This window comes from Diplodia seriata (genome assembly GCF_021436955.1).
Source record: "Diplodia seriata strain FDS-637 chromosome Unknown scaffold_7, whole genome shotgun sequence".
Classification (NCBI taxonomy): domain Eukaryota; kingdom Fungi; phylum Ascomycota; class Dothideomycetes; order Botryosphaeriales; family Botryosphaeriaceae; genus Diplodia; species Diplodia seriata.
In genome coordinates, this window is record NW_027117314.1 from 2,296,408 (window position 1) to 2,311,718 (window position 15,311).

At 55.7% G+C, this 15,311-nt stretch overlaps 6 protein-coding genes across 6 annotated transcripts; 2 read left to right on the forward strand and 4 right to left on the reverse strand.

Annotated features, from left to right (window-relative positions):
- Positions 1-646: 646 nt before the first annotated feature.
- Positions 647-2,328, forward strand: SLS55_007427 (uncharacterized protein; the record flags this gene model as incomplete). Its single annotated transcript, XM_066778846.1, has 3 exons — positions 647-770; positions 1,699-1,928; positions 1,984-2,328. The coding sequence occupies 3 exons, from the start codon at positions 647-649 to the stop codon at positions 2,326-2,328; spliced, it is 699 nt and encodes a 232-aa protein (XP_066631283.1).
- Positions 2,329-5,077: 2,749 nt separating this feature from the next.
- On the reverse strand, positions 5,078-5,553 carry SLS55_007428 (uncharacterized protein; the record flags this gene model as incomplete). Its single annotated transcript, XM_066778847.1, has 2 exons — positions 5,078-5,234; positions 5,285-5,553. 2 exons carry the CDS (start codon positions 5,551-5,553, stop codon positions 5,078-5,080), a joined length of 426 nt encoding a protein of 141 aa, XP_066631284.1.
- Positions 5,554-7,911: 2,358 nt separating this feature from the next.
- SLS55_007429 (uncharacterized protein) lies at positions 7,912-8,771 on the reverse strand (the record flags this gene model as incomplete). Its single annotated transcript, XM_066778848.1, has 3 exons — positions 7,912-8,127; positions 8,182-8,495; positions 8,558-8,771. 3 exons carry the CDS (start codon positions 8,769-8,771, stop codon positions 7,912-7,914), a joined length of 744 nt encoding a protein of 247 aa, XP_066631285.1.
- A 996-nt stretch (positions 8,772-9,767) lies between these two features.
- Positions 9,768-12,532, reverse strand: SLS55_007430 (uncharacterized protein; the record flags this gene model as incomplete). The annotated part of the gene is made up of 3 exons (XM_066778849.1): positions 9,768-11,066; positions 11,123-12,148; positions 12,203-12,532. The coding sequence occupies 3 exons, from the start codon at positions 12,530-12,532 to the stop codon at positions 9,768-9,770; spliced, it is 2,655 nt and encodes an 884-aa protein (XP_066631286.1).
- A 347-nt stretch (positions 12,533-12,879) lies between these two features.
- On the forward strand, positions 12,880-13,620 carry CBC2 (nuclear cap binding complex subunit; the record flags this gene model as incomplete). The annotated part of the gene is made up of 5 exons (XM_066778850.1): positions 12,880-12,945; positions 13,007-13,119; positions 13,171-13,215; positions 13,269-13,460; positions 13,512-13,620. 5 exons carry the CDS (start codon positions 12,880-12,882, stop codon positions 13,618-13,620), a joined length of 525 nt encoding a protein of 174 aa, XP_066631287.1.
- A 402-nt stretch (positions 13,621-14,022) lies between these two features.
- Positions 14,023-14,959, reverse strand: SNO1 (Senecionine N-oxygenase; the record flags this gene model as incomplete). Its single annotated transcript, XM_066778851.1, has 2 exons — positions 14,023-14,620; positions 14,676-14,959. 2 exons carry the CDS (start codon positions 14,957-14,959, stop codon positions 14,023-14,025), a joined length of 882 nt encoding a protein of 293 aa, XP_066631288.1.
- Positions 14,960-15,311: the final 352 nt, after the last annotated feature.

Consider the following 15,311-nt stretch of genomic DNA (forward strand, 5'->3'; position numbering starts at 1 on the left):
GACACTTCCCGTTTGCCTACTTCATAGCCTTGCAAGAGGATGTTACAGGCAAACCCTCTGAGCCAATAGCAACAACAGCCGCAGCGTACCACAGACGCGGTCATCCGGCCCCAGCCCCGCTCAGCCCCCAAAATGGCGTGCATAATTAATTGCGATATGGTGCACAGCATCTCCGATCGATCACAGGGCTACCTTTGCGCGTTTGGGGGCAAGGCAGATTTTGGAGCCGCAAACAGAAGAGGATGCATTCAAAAGCGGAGGAGGGCCAATGAAGCTGCCACGGCACGAGCGCACTAACCGCACTACACACCGAGCTCTTGCGAAAAGGGAAGTCCAACCACCTCCTATCAAAAAACTCGAGTCTGCCTTGCCGAGCGCGTTCCCGTGTTCTGGAACGGTCAGAAGCATGTCTGAACAGGTGAGCAACGCCCAGGGTTCTTCGGATTCCCGCATGTGTTCTCCGACAATGCACTCATACGCGCAATAACCTCAGCTGCCAATACCTCCTCTGTCTCCGAAGAAGTCGGGCGTGGATCGGAAGGATAATCCCGAGTTGGTAAGTGCTCTCTTCACCTTGCATGCACGGCTCCGCTGACGAAATTATGAGGCGAACCCCGCCGCTTACGAAAATGACGAAGAAGTCATCATGTCAGTGTGGCAGGGCGAGGGCGAGGAAAGAGGGAAAATCAGCAAGAAGTTCAAGATACACAAGTCGCAGTGGCATGGAGACAGCAATTCGGGCCAGCGGTTGTACCAACTGTTGGACGACGGTAACATCTACAAAGAAGATGGAACCTCTTGGTTTCCGGAGAGCAAGATCAAACCTTCATGATGATAGGCTGCCCGACATCCGAGGCTGACGGGCTTGCCGAAACACATGTAACGTAGCGCTTGACCGGCATATCATAAAGCGAATTGATAAACCCCGCATTGTCCCCATGCAGAGAGTTCTCGTGTCAAGCCTCTGCTACAATCTAGTGCGTGCTTCTTTCGAGCATCCCTTATACCATTCGGCGAGATGGATTCTCACCAAGGCAGATCCGACAGCATTCCGGTTCTGTCTCCGAGCAGCACAGCCTTTTCCGGCGAGGCCATTATCAACATTGGCGACGACTCCAAAGGAAGAAACCAAGGTGCTTCCCCAGGAAGTAAGCCGCATGAGCGCGAACTGACTCACCAACGCGCGCTAACTTCTACCAGGGCGGTGGGGAAAAAGGTTCCCATTGAGATTCTGGAAGTCCTCGCCGGCTCGCGTTCGTCGTGTGAGAAATCACGAGACAACCGTGCGAAAGCGTATGTGACTTAAATTAAAAGAAGGATTTCCGCCAATTGACTATCAATGCAGTAGAACAATGTCCTAAAGGATATCCTCTCGTGGCTGCTTTCCAGTCAAGCGAACCAGCCTTCAGCATCTACCGAGGATTCGGCTATCTTCATTCTCGCGTGCTCCTGGATTTGCAATGCGAACTCACAGAGCTGGAGGCAGAATTAGACGAATTCGATGATGGAGACAATATACCAAGGAATCAAATTCGTCTCCAGTCAAGATCCAAAGATCAGCGTCACGCAAAGAAAACAGCATCTGAAAGGAACCGTCGTGATGTTCTGACAGAAGTCCGAAGGCGGCTCGTAGAGTATGGTACGTCTCCCGCTGTATTGAGGGATGGCTTTATAGCCGTAGCTGATTGGGTGGTACAGATGAGCTATTGGTCAAGTCTCGGGAGACCTCATCCTTCCAGCGTCCGTCGGACCGAGACTACAACAGTGTGAGAACATGGTTCAACAATGTGAAGCCTTTGACCGACAACGACAGCCGGTCAGTAAAATGCAAAGAAGATGTGCTCACATTACGCCAAGGCAGAGAATGGGCCGGGTTTGACGGTCTGATCGAATCGTCCTTGAGAAAGTTCGATTGCAAACTTGTCAGAGTATGTGCGGGAACATATTGGCCAATGCTCGATGCAACATACTAATCTCTGACAGGCAATTTTCCAACCTCGTGATCTTGCTCAGAAAACCAACGATGAGAGCATCTACTACTACTCTGCCAAGCGAGTAGAAACCTTCGTGGCCATGATCATCACCATCATCATCTTCTTTCTTCTCGTCCTCCCTGTTGTGGCAATGTACAAGTTGACAAGCGTCGGAGACAAAGCATCAACGTTTGATGCTATCGGAGTCCTGGTGGTCTTTACTCTCCTGTTCTCAGCTGCGATGTCTTTGCTCACCAAGGCCAAACGACACGAATTGTTTGCTGCATCTGCCGCTTACTGCGCGGTGTTGGTCGTGTTCATTTCCAATTTCAGTGGCTCTGCAGGCGATATTTAGCGTCGTCATCGTGCTCGGTCTCCTTGTGTCGACACTAAAAATACAAATGATTATAGGGTCCGGAGAATGCCATTGTGTAATCCACTGAAACAGGCGTCAGAAAGTCGCTAGGAAAAGCCAAAGACGCATTAGAGGTGGCGGCCGGACACACAGGTGAACAAACTTCAAAGGTGGGACTGAAAGTATCTGCGCTCAAGTGCTGCACGGATGTGCTGTACCGGACAACGACACTTGAGAATGTGCAACCACTTCGTCCACCAACACTTCCACTCAACGTCCCAAAGCAAGTCCACAAGGGCACTTGAAGTATCCAGCAGCTTTTACTTTTAGGAGGCGTGGCGAGGCTGAGCTCGGGGTGAGGCGTTGTTTCCCTGAAGGAATCCATTGTATCCAAGCCTCATTTGCCTAACCATGGTTCGTTGATGGCGGTCGCCTCAAACACGAGGGAGCCAGATATCTTCGTGCCAGTTCTGGTTACTGAGCTATCGCTCACCGTCCTGGCCTCGCACCGAGCCTTGTCTGCAAGGCATACGTCGGAGAAGCGCTGAGCGAGCGCCTACCATTCGTCTTACTGGAGAGCTGAAGGAGGCGCAGAGAGCATCCACATCTACTACATACGGATCGGTCCTTGCTCACGTCATCTGTGCAGGAATGAGCCACAAAGTGTCTTCACATACGGGGAAAGTGGCCCGATGGGACCAATGAAAAGCATCTTACACTTGCGTCCGTATCCACCCCGCAGGTAAAAGCAAATCACGATGGGCTGATTGTATGCTCCTTACCCTTTACCCGTCAGTATTGCTGCCTAATCCTCACCAGCCAATCAACGTAACCTCTGGTCCACCCCACTTACAAGCCGAGACCAGCTCGTTCTCATCACACCCCACAGCGTCATTCAGCAAATCTTTTTCCTCTTCGGGAAGCGCAACCAGTTGAGCATCATGTGAAATCAATCCGCGAATAGATGCACGCAGAACCGGTCAGACATGCGTCGTGAAGCGGGGCTCCCCAGCCGAGCTTTTATGCAAGGCTGAAGCATGGCCATCGCCGGGGTTTCCTTATAAATGGGCACCGTAGCAACTGTTAATCAGGACCGCCTGGTCCGATTTTCACTCTTCTTCTTTCGCCTCAGCTTTTTAGAATGGCCAACGAGATCAACCAAGTGGGTGTTTCGTCGGACGTTGAGCTTGACCAATTACCCACCACCTCCGTTGCGAGAGACTGGGTTGTGAATATCGAAGAAGGAGGCGAAGAAGCTGCTGCTACTTCTGCCATAGAACAAAGGCTTACGGGTTTTAAACCGATTTACCACTACAGTAAGCTCCACCAGACTCGGGATGGACAGTTGTACCTATATGTGGTGATGCTAAGCCCTTCACAGGTAGAGATTATGCTGTAGGATATCCTATGCTTGCAGCTTTTCAGTCGAGTGACATCGACTTCAGCATCTATCGCAGTTTCGGATACTTGCACTCTCGTGTGCTCTTGGACCTACAGTATGAACTTACAGAACTAGAGCAAGAGCTGCATAGCAAAGATGATGCCGACGACACGTGCGACAAAGGGCGGAAACGGCTCAGATCACGGATGTTTGACGACATAGAGGCAAGAAAAGAAACGAGAAACGATGAGACCATCAGAACTCGGCGGCAGATACTGACCGAGATTCGGAAGAAACTGGTGGAATATGGTCGGTGATCTGAACGGTGCTCTGTGTCCTCATGTGCTGACGAATCACGCGCAGATGAGGTACTCATAAAGTCTCGAGAGATCGCGACGTTCCAGCGTGCAAGCAAACGCGACTACGCGAGCATCAGACAATGGCACATGAACTGGGTGCCGTTGATCAAGAGAGAGTGGCTCTCTGTACTACACCGAGAAGATATGCTTACTCTTAGCCAAGGGAGACAATGGGCGAGCTTCGAAGGGTTCATCGAGGATATGCTGACCCATCTCGACAGCAAGCCCGTCAGAGTAAGTGCATCCACACTATTAGTTTTGGACGGAACTAATTCGAATTCCGATTTCACTATATAGTGGATCTTCGGGACACGTCCTTTGTCTGAGAGATCAAAAGACGAGAATGCCCGCTACTACGACGCCAAAAGAGTCGAAGCTTTGACCACCTTTATCATCGCTATTTTAAACTCTAGTATTATACTCATTCTACTAGTGTTACCCGTGGTCATCATGTACATTTTGACTAGTATTGGGGGGCGGTCATCGACCTTAAAGGCTGTTGGAGTTCTTGCAGGATTCACACTTCTCTTTTCGGCGGCTATGACATTGCTGACCAAAGCTAAACGCCATGAGGTGTTCGGTGCGTCTGCCGCGTACTGCGCTGTGCTGGTTGTTTTCATTTCCAACTTCAACGGTTCGAGCGACAGCCCGGCTACGCGCTGATTGATACCTGTTGCCTGGGAGCTTGGTCTCGCAACTGCTGCTTTGTACAGAGAGCTTCTCCTCCCCAGCCTGCACTTCCTTCCTTACTGGGCGTCAGATGCTCATGGTTAACGATTGATGGTTTTATTTGGAGTTTTATTTGTCATACTTCATTTTTTTGATCATCGCCTCTACATTCATATTAGCCTGGACAACCATCGTTACCGGCGGGCTTCTTACCTTTCCGTAATGCTATGCTGGGGGGTATATGCGGCGAGCTGGAACTAGAAAGACGTTGATGTCTGTACTTGCAAAAACGTCTCTACAAACCTGGCTGTGCGCTCATTGCTGCACTCTGAAAGAAGACCTACGACTCCTCGGCGGGCTTTCTCCAATAGATCATCTGGCCCGCGAGCGCATGCTCGTGGAGCTCGAACTCGGGTAGCGTCACGACCTCCCTACCCTGTGCGAGGAACTCGTCGGCAACCCGGATGCACCTTCGGGTGCGCTCATCGACATCACCGCTGCTCGAATGCATCAGCCATGACCTCCCCAATGATCCAGCAAAACTCACCTGTACCGCACCTGGCTCCTCGCCAGTTCGAGCGTAGCCAGGACATCGTTCCCGACGTATATCGCCGGGTCCCGGTCCGCCAGGAAGTCCTCCAGCACAATGAAGCTCGGCATGAAGGGCGCGAAGACGAAGCTGTCGGGCTCGATGAACTGCGCCGCGCCCTCCTGCCTGCTGCCATCCGTGCTGCGCAGCCCGTGCACGACCGTGATGCCCAGCTCCTCGAAGACCTCCACGTCCAACGCGTTGAAGACCGGATCCTCCGCGTACATCTTCACCGGCCCCCCGGCACCGCCGCCGCTCAGCATCCCCACCATATCCAAAAAGCACACCAGCTGCCACATGCTCCTCACGCCCGCCGCCACGTTGTCCACGCTCAAGCTCCCCAACCCGACGCACACCGCGTTCCTTATCACCACCCTGTTCTTCTTGTTGTTGTCCTTCTTCGCCTCACCACCCGCGCCACCCTCACCACCATCCTCGCCCTCATCATCATCCACGTCCGACTCCGACTCCGACTCCGCTCCCGCGACCCCCGCCCTCCCCAAAACCTCCCCGATCCCCCTCCTGCACGCGCACTCCCCCCACCGCTCCCGGAACTTGCCCAGCCGCTCCAGCAGCCATTCCTTGCTTGCGCCGGGCATGAGCTTCGCCGGGCCCGCCGGCTCGTGCGCGGCGCGCAGGCTGGCGGGGCTGGCCAGGCCCGAGTATCCACCTCCAACGCCGCCGGTTTGCATGCTGCTGCCCTTTTTGTTCTTCTTGTTGTTGTTCTTGCGGAGACGGTGTTGCTGGCTTTTCGTCGTGCTGACGAGGGTCCAGCCGTCGGCGAGGGGGATGGTGGTGCGTTTGGGCGGGGCGGTGTTGTTGTTGTTGTTGTTGTTGTTGTTGTTCGTTGTGGTGGTGTTGGGGCGGTGGATTTGAGTGGTGGTGGGTGTGGTTGTTGTCGTTGTGGAGGGCGTCGTGGTGGCTTTCGGTTTGGTCGGGGCGGTGGAGTTGTCGCTGTCGTTTGTGGTTTTGTCGGCAATGGTGTGGTGGGTGGTGGTTGTCGTGGTTGTGTTGGTGATGCTCGAGGTATGGTCGTTGCTGGCGACGTCGACCTTGTGCGGCATCGTAGCCATGTAACAGAAGACAAGGCGTGATCCGGAGGGGAGTGTATATATGGGTGTTTCGCGTGCGTGGGGTGAAGAGGCGGTGGATGTCTTGGGATTGCTACCTACCCTGCCGGCGCACGCAGGGAAAGAGAGGGTACGTGCGGCGATCCCCGGCCGAATTCCCTTTTATCTTTTTCCTGTTTTTTAATTCTCTCTGTCCCCACGATGGCTCGCCCCACGGGAGAAAGTGGAGTGGCAATGATAATGAAACGGAAGAAGGCGTATGATGGGGGCCAAGGTATCGTCGTGGGTACTTTGTTGGCCGATAGTACTTCGGAAATGCCGAAAGCGGACTCTCTTCCCTTCTCGTAGAGAAAGTGAAAGGCTGGTGCCCTTTTTGAGAGAGACCGGTCAGACGGGGTCCCGGAGCTCGGAGCGGTGGTCGCCTTCCCCCAGGTGGATCGCGTCAGGCGGGGATGGCCGACGTGTTGTGCTACAAACGCGTTGGCGCCGAAGTCCAAAGATGGGGAAAACTGTCTCGAAGGGCCAGTGGCTCTGCCTGTTTGAAACCGTTTTGAATTTCTTTTCCTCTCCGACCAATTGATTTACTTTCCAGGGTCTCGCGGCGTGTTTGAGGGCGTGCGGGCGGTTTTCTAGCGTTTCTCAGAACTTTTAACTTTTCAGGCCTCCTGCCGCGCCTTTCTCGCCGCAGGTGCGGGGTGGACGGAGAGAAGAACAACGGTGTGGGCGCAGCGACCTTTGTTTCCCCTTGCTCACGCGACAGCTCACGGACGGACGGGTTGGACGGGATTTAGACGGGCAGTGAGGATTGGAGATCGCGGAAAGTGAAGGGCGGCAGCGGCGAGGAAGCGCCGAGCAAGCATGTGCTTTTGGGAGACCGATTTCGTGGCCCATGACGTAGCCCTCCGCGGCGCTTGCAGTAGGTACCCTGACTCGACCACACACGTCCCACTGGGTCTCGGAACGCAGTTTTGACGCCGCAACCCCTGATGCACATAGCTTCCAACTGCGCAGTCCTCTCGACGCTTGGCCGTCGCACAAGGAGTACTGCTCAAGCCAGCAGGATATTGAAACATATTCTAGTCTTGAAATAACGCGAAAGCCACCGGTGCATGGAAATGGGTTATGATTGGAGAGCGGAAGCAACGTCCACTATATCAATTAACGAGATGTCGATGATATCTCTGCGCCGGCCAATATCGAGACCGTTTCGCGTTAAAACGTCGCATCTTTTGCGCAAAACCAGAACCCTGACGCCCGCCTTCGAGCATATGTACAGTTTGAGCCGGGTATTTTCAAGCGTACCAAACGTGGCTGCTTCGTTGCCGAACATAAACAAAAGGAAAAGATACTGAAAAGGAAGTCATCGGATGGACCAAATGAGGTATCAAATCTTGCGTCGGACGCCCCAGCCGGCTTTCTCTTTCTTCCACCCACAGCGCACTAAACAATAAGGGAAGGATAATATGTTCCCCACATTCCTGATAGGTCCGGCCCTAGAATGGTGGAGAAAGGCATTTACAGCATGAAGAACGCGAACAGAAGCGCTCCAGCCGTCGGTAGCGCCGCCGTAAAGGCGTTCATATGGAGGAACAGAGAGCTCGCAGCGCTTAGACTCGACGCGGTGAAGACGGTGTCGTAGGTGATGAGGGAATCGGTGCCCGTGGTGTTGACGCAGTTGGTCTCGTTGACCTCGGCAACGTCGTGCGGCTCCGCAAATGTGATATCGACGCACTATATTGCTTTGTTCAGAAACACATTTCCAAGCGGGATTGGCCATCTACTTACGCTGAACAGGGCGGCGCCGTGCTGCGCAATCTCAACGACCTGGATCGTCGCGTTGTCGCCCACGTTCACGCTGATATTCGCGGGAAGCGGCACCTGCAAGAGACAAACGGATCCAGGGTACATGTCGTTGGTGGGGCCGTTGATGGAGAACATGGGGACCATGTTATGCGACATGTTGAGGGGCTCGGTGCCCAGGCCCAGGTTGACGAAGAGGAGCGCAGTCTTGTGTCCGGAGAACCAGCCGGGCTGGAAGCCAACTGCGCCGCCGGAGACGGGCCATTTTGTACGGTTTTGGGCCGTGGGCAGGCCACCACCTGGACAGGAAGTCAGCGAGAAGTCGACGAGGAAGCATGCACGCGTGGGGGCGAATACTGACATGGATACATCCACTGCATGCCATAAGGGTAGCCGACGGTGCCATTGTCGCTGTAGTCGATTCCTATCGAGCCGGAGGGGATGGAGCCGTCTTGATTGGTACCGTTGGTGTGCAGGTTGTTCCCTCTCCAGCCGGGGTAGGTGATGACGACGTGGGCGGCGACGAGACTGCTCCACCACAGCGCCGCAATGGCGATGAGCGGCATCCGTAACATGGCGATTACTCGAGGCAAAGAAGGAGGCGGTTTCAGGCGGGGGCGATCCGCGAGGCGGAATCCGGGAGGCAGGCAGCTGAAGAGACGGCGGGCAGTGGGCAGGAAGGCGGCAGACAGGCGGGCGGCGTTTAGACTTCGATTTGAGCTTGCGAAGAAGTAAGAAAGCTGGGCGCCAGCGCCTTAATGGAACCGGCCGGCGCTCGCGCGTGTGCAACAAGCTTTGCGCATCGATTTGCAGCGGCCAGGCCCCGGGCGGCGGCGCCATTGGCAGCGACTGCACGCTGTTCTGCAGCTGTCAGCACGGCGCAGCTGGGCAAAGCGGAGCTCCGGCTGGCGAATAGCCTCACGCCCTGCATATTGCCGATACAGGGACGGTGGGGAGCGGCCGACCAACGAGCGGGACGAAACTGCAAACGCCGTGATGGGCGGGCGGGAGCGCCAAACCCGTCGCGGCGTAGCGCGTGGTGAGCACCAGCGCTGCGCCCGCTGATTGGCTGCGCGTGGCCGGGGAAGTGTGATGGTCGCTGCTCTGCTAAGCGCCCGGCGCTCGGCTGGCCGGCTTGCGTGCGACCCAGGCACCCTCCATATCTCAAGCTCTGCCCTCGCCCTCTGAGCGCCGTGTGATCTTGCGCCTTACCGCGCGCCTTCCGCCGTGTCACGGCATTGTGATGTGACCTTGGACCTTGGATCTCCGTGGCCGCATGTACCGCGACACTCAAGCACAAGGCCGCCCTGCAAGCTTCTGGCCAAGCGCCCCACCATCCCAGCACTCACCACCCCAAGCTCGGAGAAGCTGCGTCCGCAGACTACGTGTCGCTCTTAAGTCCGCGAGCTAGCAGCCACTTCTGTCCAATCACGGCGCAATGCGGGCTCGAACAGCTTGGTATTATTTCCCATTTAGGTATCTCAGACTTGACTTCTACTCCAACCGATATCGCCGCCTAACATCCAATGCCGTTGCTCAAACCCGTCCAATACACCAGCCGCCCCCTTTCCCTAATATCCCGTCGCGCCCACAGTCAACTTCCTCAACTTTTTGGTAGCCGCCTCCACCATCGCCGTCTCGCGTTCCAGCAGCTCCATGATCTGCTTCACCTTGGCCTTGCGGAACTCGCTGGGCACCTGGACCCCCGCGTTGGACTGTTCCTCCGCCACCGTGTCTTGCAGCTCGCTCGCCTGCTGGAGCAGATCATCCTTGAGCTCCTTGACCTGCTGCAGGCGCCTCATTGGTGTCGGCTCCACTTCGCCCTCGTCAGCCCCGTTGCGCTCCGCCGCCCCGCTGGCATTGATGATGGCTTGCTTCATCTTGTCCACTTCCACGAACCAGGCTCTCTCCTTGTCGCTGAGCTCCCGGGTGCCGGCCTTGTTGAGCTTGTTGCGCAGCCGCTCCGTTCGTTCGATCAGTTCCTTCTGCTTCGCGCTGACCTTTTCGATCCTGCTGTCCAGCTTGGCGCTGCCGACCTCTCTATCTCCGCCTTCCTGTGCCTCATCGTCCTCACCTGTGACATCTTCAATTTGGTTCGCGACATCGTTGGCCTTGCGGATCTGATCCCTTAGCTCATCCTGGAGGCGCTGGCAACGCGTGTACAGACTAGACGCAGCCTGGCCCAGCTGCTGGGTCTCCTTGACAAGCACGCGGTGAGCCTTGGTCAGAACGTCTAGCGTAGCAGTTGAGAGGCGGATTTCCTGCTTAAGCATGAACTTGTGGCGTTCAGGAACCATTTCAAGCATCTTGGGTAGCTGTGATTGGTAGTCGAACAGCGACTGCGGAGGCTGATAGGCCGGCCATGGCTCCGGGATGTTGAGTCGCCCTGCCTCATAGTCGCCGCCGTACGGAACCAGCCCGTAGCCGTCCCCGTAGTAGTCCGACTCAGGCGAGTCGAGCACCACGGAATGTGGCTGAGAGCCTTCAGACGTGAGCAGGAAGTATCCCAACTCGGAGTTGGAGATTGCGATGCAGGCTGATGTGGACTGCAAAAGATCGCCGTGCTGATCCTGACGGTACTGGACGATGCTCTCAAGAAGGCTTCCAGATCCCCTCATGATGGCGTCGATCCTCATACCAGCACCTTCTGAAGCAGGATTGCTGAGCTCATCTTGCAAAGGTCGGAACCAAGCCGTCAGGCTCACATAATAAACGCCCGTCTCGGTTGAGATAAACACGGATGAGCCACCCTTGGCGTCCCCGGTGATGATGGGGTTGCAGGACGGCTCTCCATCATCCGACGTCTGAAATTCGATTGTCTCGAAGTAGACCAGCGGCGGACAGTCGTAGTTCGGGATGATCGTTGTGGCCTATATTTGATGAGTCAGCAAGATACGTGCCGCTAATGGACTGCTGAAGTAATCACCTTTTCTCTTGGAAGCCACTGTCCCTCTACACCGTCAAAGTCAATGAAAACGTGCATCTTTCCCTGACTGGTAACCACGCCAATAACAGTGACGTCGGGGTTCTCCATGTCAGCAGCAGTATCAACTTGCTCTAGCTCGTCAGGATCGGGCTCTCCCGAGGTAACGACAATGATATCCGTGAGTTCATGATCGATGTCAAGGTCCGGGTCAGGAATGAAAGGACCTTGGAGCCTGGGGATAGGTCCAGGAGCGACAGGACGAGAGTAGACCTCAACAACGTCGCCGGTGTTTGGGTCATCTTCAAGCTCATACCTGATTCCCTCAAACCACTCTGCCTGTTGGTCAAGGGTCTGCTGCTCGAAGTCCTCATCTTCGGAAGTCCCCAATGCTTCTACACGAGACTGGATGGGCAAGGCCAAGCTACGCAAGTATTGCGGAGCGGAGTGCTGCGTTGTGTATTGCCACTTCTTAGGGAGAAGAGGACAGAGCGCATAGATGTCTCCGTTCTTCATGGCGATCCAAAGCGTCAAGGGGCCCCAGCCACGCTCTCCCTTCTTTCCGCTCGAGCCAAAGCTAGCAGCAGCGACAGCCATCTCAAAGGAGTCCGGGGTGAATCCAGTCTTGTCACCGATTCTGGAAGCCCTAAAATCCTCCATTGAGTCCACACCACTGGCCAGCTTCTTGAGATCGATTGCCAGTTCAGGCTCGCTGAAAGACACGCGGTTCTCTCTACTGAATTCCCAAAGACGCACATTTGCGTCGGCAGTCACAGTCACCAAGCAACGACCATGCCTTCCGAGTGGGTGCCATAGCGCGGAGGCCAAAGGAGCCTGATCCAGAACGTGGGATGTGGGTCCGAGTTGGAAGGTCTTGAGCTTGATTGGGCCAGTATCCTCAGCGGAAAGGTGAGCCGGGTCGGGGAGCAGGGCAATGTGGATGGTATGCGACGTGCAAATGGCCATGTAATCCTCATTGGGCGAAATGGAGAGCTCAGTAATTCCTCCAGAAACGTTCGTTTTCAAGGTCTGCAGAGCAAATCAGTAACAGCGCGATGTCTGAGCAGCGTGGTATGGTGTTACCCTGTAGGCTTGGCCCTCGTCCATGTCTAAAGACGCCTCGCGGTCCCCGCGGGCGCTTCTCCAACTGCGGCCAAAGTCGCGTCTGTCCTTGAGCAGACCACGCTCCCGCAGATGCAACAGATTGGCCCAGCGTATCTCGTTGCCAACCACCACGAATATCTCATTGCCGCGATGCGCGATGGTCCGCTTGGGCCCAGGGTTCTGTAGTTTGTTCGTGCCGTTGGTGAACTTGCGCGGAGACTTGGACTTGGAGGACGTCTGATCGAAGACCTCGAAGCCTGGCGCGCCGCGTGAGAGCCACGCGGGGGTATGGCTGAGGACCCTAGGCATGGCGGCGGCGTGATGGTGTGTCGGGCGGAGGTCAAGAATGCGTCGCGAACAAGGTGGGGTCCAGGTGATGCTTCTGCGACGCGTCGAACAACGCGGAGCTCGAGCGGTGACTCGTGGGCGATCCCGTGCGGATGGCGATTTCCAATGGACTGCGGTTGTGGATCCAGGGCACGAGACGTGGTCGGAGGAGCTCCACGAGACGCGCCTGCTGAAAGTTCAACGATGATGCGCGGCGGCGTTTCTGCGGCTAAACTTTGCGGCGCCTGAGCTTCAAATAAACGCAAGGAACGCAAGCTTCGAGCTTGCGCCGACACACTTCGCAACACTCCCGACCGCGCGCCGTCACCATGCGCCAGACCACGCGCAACACCGTCGACCGGCTTGACAAGCCTAGCTCCTATGCTGCCAGCAAGGTAGGCCTTTTACGACCCAATCGCGCCTCGCCTGGGCCTTCTTAGCTCACAAGTACCACAGCAACGCAGGAGGAGGTACGTTCCAGCCGACGAGGAGGCCCGTGATGAGCGCGAGAAGACCCCGGACTTCGAGGACAAGCTGAAGGATGCGACTACTCTCTATGTCGGTAACCTGTAAGATATTGTTTCCGCTGCCGCGTTGATGCAGATACTGAGATGACGCAGGTCCTTCTACACCACTGAGGAGCAGATTCACGAGCTTTTTGCCAAGTAAGTATCGAGATCGCCCTGACCATAGCACCAGTGCTGACATTGGACACCAGATGTGGTGAGATCAAGCGCCTCGTCATGGGCCTGGATCGCTACCAGAAGACTCCTTGCGGTTTCTGCTTCGTCGAATACTATAGCCACCAGGATGCCCTCGACTGCATGAAGTACATTGGTGGTACCAAACTGGACGAGCGCATCATTCGTACCGACCTCGACGAAGGATTCGCCGAGGGCCGTCAGTACGGGTACGTGGAATCACATTTGGGCTTGGTTGAATACTACTGACGGAGTTTTAGACGCGGCAAGTCGGGTGGTCAGGTCCGTGACGAGTACCGTGACGAGTATGATCCTGGCCGTGGTGGCTGGGGAAGGGCCAATGACCCCTACCGTGACGACTACAGGTAAAGGTGTTTGGTAAACATTACCAGGGAGCTTATGGAACTGGGGCGTTTTTTAAGGTCAAGTCTTTTAAGGTTTGGCTATCATGATCTAACAGTCGGCTGCGGTTGGGAGGGATCGAGTGCCCGCGCGTGAAGCACGCGCGCGTTTCCCTCAGCAAGCAGATTCGACTCCATTTACCGAAGAATCAGGGTTGCATCCGAGCGGCAACTCATAAGCCACAAGGAGGATGCTGCAGGTAAACATCTAGAGGGTCAGAACCGTTTCCTCCAAAGGCAATCAAGGGGCGGCAAGTATAAGATGGAAGAAAGTCCTCTGAAATCTATTCATTTTACAGTTCTTGCCAAGGCCTTCTCCATGAACGCCGTGAGCCAAGCCCAATCTATCTTTCTATTGACACGCCATGCCCTACCGTACTGCTAGGCTCTGCCGCTTTTCCAGTGCTACGAGCACTTGTTCCAGCCACCACGCATGGATGCGCGAATCGCCCGTCAGCTCCGGATGAAAGCTTGTGCCGAAAACATTCCCTTGTCGAACGGCAATTATGTCGCCCGCTTCGCCCTCTTCGCTGGCAGTAACGTCGTGCTTCCCAAGAGCCTTAGCCCGACCAGGCAATCTTGCCAATATCTCAACATCTGCGTTGAAATCGGCGCGCGCGACGTCATCCTTAGGAACCTTCGCAGGCGCGACGATGGTTTCATCCTTGGCCGCCTCTTCAGTCTGAATACCATCCATGTGTGGTAGCAGCTTCTCTACTACTGGTGCCCGAATGAAGACGCTTGGGAAAGGCCTCTCGTCGGTCTGAGTTTCTACCGCCTGAGCAGTGCGAAGGAAGGGGAGGTCGAGGTCTGCGGTAAACGACTCGGTTTGACGGCCAAAGTGGTTGCGGGATACGCGGACATCGAGGCCACCAATGAGCTCCTGGCCGCCCTTCTTGGTACGGTTCGCAGATTCGGCGAGCAGGATCAAGCCGGCACAGGTTCCCCAGGTGGGTTTGCGTTGCACCCTGCAGATTGCGACGCGTTAGTCATAATTGGTTCTGAGGGCTGAGGAATCCTTACTTGACAAAATCCCGCAACGGCTCCAGCATGCCTGAACGCTCAGCAACGAGGGACATGGTGGTACTCTCGCCGCCGGGCAGGACCAGAGCATCGCAGGTTGCGAGCTCTGCGGGCGTGCGCACCTCGATACAGGACCAGTCAGCTTGGGCGGCGTCATGGACTTTGCGGGCGCGCAGGCTTGCGATGGCCAGGCGCAGCAGCTGGACGTGCTCGCTGAAGGCGCCCTGGAGGGCGAGCACGCCGACGGTGACGTGGCGCTTCGGGCTGGCGTTCGTTGCGGTCATTTCGGCGGCGCAATGGGTTGTCGCGGAGGAACCTAGGGAGTCACTCTTTCGTGGGGAAAATTGGCCGACGTGACGGGTGAGTTCGCCGATGACGCCCGCTGCAAGCCGCGCTATCTAATCGCCGCCCTAGTGCCGCTCTGCCGCCTCTTTCCCGCCTCCGTCCATCCACCGCCCGCTGCCGAGTCCGGATCCGGCGGGCCGTGCGCAAGAATGCTCACAATCATGTCTCCCACTTCAAGCTTCATGCTCTTTACTCATGCTCACACATATATTCGTCGATACTGTATGTGTCTACAAGTATGCAGAAAAATCAATACCTAGCTGTCAAGAAACCTCATCCGTTCCGGTACTT